The 6,046-nt window shown below is 44.7% G+C and overlaps 1 protein-coding gene across 1 annotated transcript in view; it reads left to right on the plus strand.

Annotated features, from left to right (window-relative positions):
• Nucleotides 1-4,059: 4,059 nt before the first annotated feature.
• The window catches only part of LOC117506911 (RNA-binding protein 15-like), a 2,916-nt gene continuing 929 nt past the window's right edge, over nt 4,060-6,046 (plus strand). Inside the window, exon 1 of the mRNA XM_034166586.1 lies at nt 4,060-6,046. This exon is cut by the window's right edge and continues 929 nt beyond it. Within this exon, the coding sequence (XP_034022477.1) occupies nt 4,283-6,046 (1,764 nt within the window). The 5' untranslated portion in view covers nt 4,060-4,282.

Genomic DNA, 6,046 nt, shown 5'->3' on the forward strand with positions numbered 1-6,046 from the left:
GCAGCAATCTTCCATTCCAGCTTATTAATTAATCCAAAACCCAGACAGAGCTTTAATTCATTTGAAAGCTTGACTCTTAGTCTTGTCCATCCAAATTGGAAGTCCCAAAAACCAGTTTTATTTGTTATTATCTATCGTCCACCTGGTCGTTACTGTGAGTTTCTCTGTGAATTTTCAGACCTTTTGTCTGACTTAGTGCTTAGCTCAGATAAGGTCATTATAGTGGGCGATCTTAACATCCACACAGATGCTGAGAATGACAGCCTCAACACTGCATTTAATCTATTATTAGACTCAATTGGCTTTGCTCAAAATGTAAATGAGTCCACCCACCACTTTGATCATATCTTAGATCTTGTTCTGACTTATGGTATGGAAATTGAAGACTTAACAGTATTCCCTGAAAACTCCCTTCTGTCTGATCATTTCTTAATAACATTTACATTTACTCTGATGGACTACCCAGCAGTGGGGAATAAGTTTCATTACACTAGAAGTCTTTCAGAAAGCGCTGTAACTAGGTTTAAGGATATGATTCCTTCTTTATGTTCTCTAATGTCATATACCAACACAGTGCAGAGTAGCTACCTAAACTCTGTGAGTGAGATAGAGTATCTCGTCAATAGTTTTACATCCTCATTGAAGACAACTTTGGATGCTGTAGCTCCTAGAGCCTTAAATCAGAAGTGCCTGACTCTGTGGTATAACTCAGAAACTCGCAGCTTAAAGCAGATAACCTGTAAGTTGGAGAGGAAATGGCGTCTCACTAATTTAGAAGATCTTCACTTAGCCTGGAAAACGAGTCTGTTGCTCTATAAAAAGGCCCTCTGTAAAGCTAGGACATCTTACTACTCATCACTAATTGAAGAAAATAAGAACAACGCCAGGTTTCTTTTCAGCACTGTAGCCAGGCTGACAAAGAGTCAGAGCTCTATTGAGCCGAGTATTCCTTTAACTTTAGCTAATGACTTCATGACTTTCTTTGCTAATACAATTCTAACTATTAGAGAAAAAAATACTCATAACCATCCCAAAGACATATCGTTATCTTTGGCTGCTTTCAGTGATGCCGGTATTTGGTTAGACTCTTTCTCTCCGATTGTTCTGTCTGAGTTATTTTCATTAGTTACTTCCTCCAAACCATCAACATGTCTGTTAGACCCCATTCCTACCAGGCTGCTCAAGGAAGCCCTACCATTAGTTAATGCTTCGATCTTAAATGTGATCAATCTATCTTTATTAGTTGGCTATGTACCACAGGCTTTTAAGGTGGCAGCAATTAAACCATTACTTAAAAAGCCATCACTTGACCCAGCTATCTTAGCTAATTATAGGCCAATCTCCAGCCTTCCTTTTCTCTCAAAAATTCTTGAAAGGGTAGTTGTAAAACAGCTAACTGATCATCTGCAGAGGAATGGTCTATTTGAAGAATTTCAGTCAGGTTTTAGAATCCATCATAGTACAGAAACAGCATTAGTGAAGGTTACAAATGATCTTCTTATGGCCTCAGACAGTGGACTCATCTCTGTGCTTGTTCTGTTAGACCTCAGTGCTGCTTTTGATACTGTTGACCATAAAATTTTATTACAGAGATTAGAGCATGCCATAGGTATTAAAGGCACTGCGCTGTGGTGGTTTGAATCATATTTATCTAATAGATTACAATTTGTTCATGTAAATGGGGAATCTTCTTCACAGAGTAAGGTTAATTATGGAGTTCCACAAGGTTCTGTGCTAGGACCAATTTTATTCACTTTATACATGTTTCCCTTAGGCAGTATTATTAGACAGCATTGCTTAAATTTTCATTGTTACGCAGATGATACCCAGCTTTATCTATCCATGAAGCCAGAGGACACACACCAATTAGCTAAACTGCAGGATTGTCTTACAGACATAAAGACATGGATGACCTCTAATTTCCTGCTTTTAAACTCAGATAAAACTGAAGTTATTGTACTTGGCCCCACAAATCTTAGAAACATGGTGTCTAACCAGATCCTTACTCTGGATGACATTACCCTGACCTCTAGTAATACTGTGAGAAATCTTGGAGTCATTTTTGATCAGGATATGTCATTCAATGCGCATATTTAACAAATATGTAGGACTGCTTTTTTGCATTTGCGCAATATCTCTAAAATTAGAAAGGTCTTGTCTCAGAGTGATGCTGAAAAACTAATTCATACATTTATTTCCTCTAGGCTGGACTATTGTAATTCATTATTATCAGGTTGTCCTAAATGTTCAGTGAAAAGCCTTCAGTTAATTCAAAATGCTGCAGCTAGAGTACTGACAGGGACTAGAAGGAGAGAGCATATCTCACCCATATTGGCCTCTCTTCATTGGCTTCCTGTTAATTCTAGAATAGAATTTAAAATTCTTCTTCTTACTTATAAGGTTTTGAATAATCAGGTCCCATCTTATCTTAGGGACTTCATAGTACCATATCACCCCAATAGAGCGCTTCACTCTCAGACTGCAGGCTTACTTGTAGTTCCTAGGGTTTGTAAGAGTAGAATGGGAGGCAGAGCCTTCAGCTTTCAGGCTCCTCTCCTGTGGAACCAGCTCCCAATTCAGATCAGGGAGACAGACACCCTCTCTACTTTTAAGATTAGGCTTAAAACTTTCCTTTTTGCTAAAGCTTATAGTTAGGGCTGGATCAGGTGACCCTGAACCATCCCTTAGTTATGCTGCTATAGACTTAGACTGCTGGGGGGTTCCCATGATGCACTGAGTGTTTCTTTCGCTTTTTGCTCTGTATGCACCACTCTGCATTTAATCATTAGTGATTGATCTCTGCTCTCTTCCACAGCATGTCTTTTTCCTGGTTCTCTCCCTCAGCCCCAACCAGTCCCAGCAGAAGACTGCCCCTCCCTGAGCCTGGTTCTGCTGGAGGTTTCTTCCTGTTAAAAGGGAGTTTTTCCTTCCCACTGTCGCAAAGTGCTTGCTCACAGGGGGTCGTTTTGACCGTTGGGGTTTTTCCGTAATTATTGTATGGCCTTTCCTTACAATATAAAGCGCCTTGGGGCAGCTGTTTGTTGTGATTTGGCGCTATATAAATAAAATTGATTTGATTTGATTTGATTGTGAAGGTTTTGTGATCTCACCTGATGGAGTCCAAGTTGAATAAACCTCATATTAAGCTGCAGATGTTCTCTGACTCCTTTTAGGTTGGGACCTGTGATTTTAACAGTCTTAAAATTAGTCTCTGTGTCAAAATCGCAAACTGACAAACACCTCTACCCTGTCAGCATCAAATATTTAAAATATGAATGAATGACACTTACTGTGGGTTTCCACTGCGAGACATGAACTTTAAAATGAAGAACAGAAATCCCAAAAAAGTAGCCAGGCAAATCCAAAATATAATAACAATTGAATCTGAAAGGGGGGAAAAATTGTTATTGCATACAACCAAAGATGGATATAAAAATTCAGCAAAGCATAAAATACTTACATTTATGATATTTCAGTTTACGCTCATCCACAATTATAGGATCCAGGTAGCCGTAATAGTACTCATAGCTCACAAAACTGGTTGAGTTCTCCATGTGTCACCCCAAGAATCAGGCAGGAAAAAAAACGCTTTTCTGTGCACGTGGAAAGGTTTCTCATCAGTGTGGTTGAAGCAAAATCCCACATGTATATGTGCTGGATTGAATGCAGGGTTTTTGTTTTTTTCCCCTCCCTGTCAGCTCAGCAGATGCATCCAGTGTTTAGGTTTAGCCACCAGGGTGCGGAGTAGAGCAGTCAGGCTTTGATCACCACCTTGTCGTTCTGTTCTGTATTCATTAAAGTAATCCTTCCGTTGCACACAATTATCTATTTGCTTGTTTCACTGTGCAACTTAACTGTTATAAGCCACTGTTCGTTCAGATCAGTGGTTACTGCGTGTTTGTGGCAATCTTGTTTTGTCCCTTCTAGAGTCCGTCTTGACCACAACAGATGGTCACAGCATCGAGTTCGGTGTACTGGATAATATATGTGCAGGAATTTCAAGGGCTTCTTCATATAAAGAGTAGCTGGCAACTATCTGGCTTAATTTTGAAAAAACAAAAACAAAAAAACTCATTCGACTCGTTCCACAGAGTAGACACGCCCGCCCCTGTCTCACTTGACTGACAGCCCGTGCAGCCAATGAGTTTTTGCCTCAGTGTAGCCGGGCCTTCCGTAAAGTAGTGCAATATGGCCGCGGTGACTCTTGCTTGAAAGAAAGCAGTTGATGTTCGTTTAGACAACGCGCTTCGTCTTGCTGCACCTCAGACATCGGCTTTTGGACATGAAGGGAAAAGAGCGATCACCGCTGAAGAAACGTTCCCGGGCGTCAGATGAGAGCCGTGACCGCGGAGGAAGCCACCCGAGCGGCAGGAAGGCGGCCGCGCTGCCGCCGCGGCTAGCAGGCAGCAGCAACGGTACCAGCTCCGCACAGAGCGGCGGCGCTCCGTCCAAGAGGACTTTACACGGCGAGAAACGAGACTCGAGGGAGCCCGGCGGCCTTAATTCTTTGAACAGACCTGGGCCTTACGATTACGGAGCTGCTTCGTATAACAAACCGCACGGTGGCGCTGACGCCGCCGCGGACGGTGTCGCTGCGTCCATGTCCGGTTCACGGCCTCCGTCAGACCCAGAATGTGAGTACAAGACTCTGAGAGTAAGTGAGCTGGGCTCGCAGCTGAACGACGAGGAGCTAGAAGACGCACTGTTTCACGAATTTAAAAAGTTTGGCGAAGTGAGTATTAAAATGAGCCGAGAAAACGACCAGAAGGTGGCGCTCGTTAACTTCAGGAGGCCTGAGGACGCACGCGCGGCTAAACGCGCCCGCGGCAAGCTGATGCTGTACGACCGTCCTCTGAAAATCGAGCCCGTTTACCAGAACCGACACAGAAGCCGCTCGCCTGTTTGCAAAGACAGCTTCCCGTCAGGGAACAGACACTCCCAGAGGCCGCTGTCCCCTACGGCGTTGGGCTACAGAGACTACCGCTTACAGCAGCTGGCTTTAGGCCGCCTCCCCCCGCCTCACCCACCGCCTCACCTCCGGGATCTGGACAAAGACTATGCCCTCTATGACGCCAGAAACCGCCCGCCCTTTATCCCTGAATGTGCTGTGTTCCGGGAGGATGAGCTGAGGACCTGTGAGGATGAGCAGAGGCCCAACAGGACTTTGTTTCTTGGGAATCTAGACCTTAGTTTGACAGAGAACGATCTGAGGAGGGCTTTTGACAGATTTGGGGTGATAACAGAGGTGGACATAAAGTGGGCAGCACGCGGTCAGAGTAACACATATGGATTTATAAAGTTTGAGAATCTTGACATGGCTCATCGTGCCAAAGTGGCTATGTCAGGGAAACTTGTGGGTCACAGCCAAATTAAGATTGGATATGGTAAACCTACTCCCACAACCCGGCTATGGGTGGGTGGCCTTGGACCGTGGGTCCCTCTTGCTGCTCTGGCCAAGGAGTTTGACCGCTTTGGCACAATTCGAACTATAGACTACAGGAAAGGTGAGGTGTGGGCCTATATTCAGTACGAAAGCTTGGATGCTGCTCAGGCTGCCTGTGCCCACATGCATGGGTTCCCTCTGGGTGGCCCTGACAGGAGACTCAGAGTAGACTTTGCACATATGGAGCAACGCTACCACCAACAGCAGCAGCCGTACATACAGCTCCCTCTCCCCCTGCCTCCCTACGACTTAGTCCCTGAGCCTTACGTCCGCCACCTTACTACAGACCCGGTGAGATCACGAGAGAGGACTCTGCTCCCTGTTCGCTTGAGAGAAAGGGAGTTCTACTCTACTCCTGAGTGGCCTGGCCTGGGTGTTTCCAACAGAATGAGAGGAGCAGGCTTTGAACCATTGGATCGTCTGGATAGGCGTTCCCACGATACCTGGGCAGCGGAACGTGAAAGGGAATTGCAAAACAGAGACCTAAACTGTAAAAGGAAACAGTTGGACGATGGCTGGCGCCTTGATTGTTCACCTGATGGGAGTGACTATAGCCTGCGTCGCCATGGTGGCTCACTGGAGCGCAGCCCTGGAGTGAGCAGC

This window comes from Thalassophryne amazonica, chromosome 3 (assembly GCF_902500255.1).
Source record: "Thalassophryne amazonica chromosome 3, fThaAma1.1, whole genome shotgun sequence".
In the NCBI taxonomy this organism is placed as follows: domain Eukaryota; kingdom Metazoa; phylum Chordata; class Actinopteri; order Batrachoidiformes; family Batrachoididae; genus Thalassophryne; species Thalassophryne amazonica.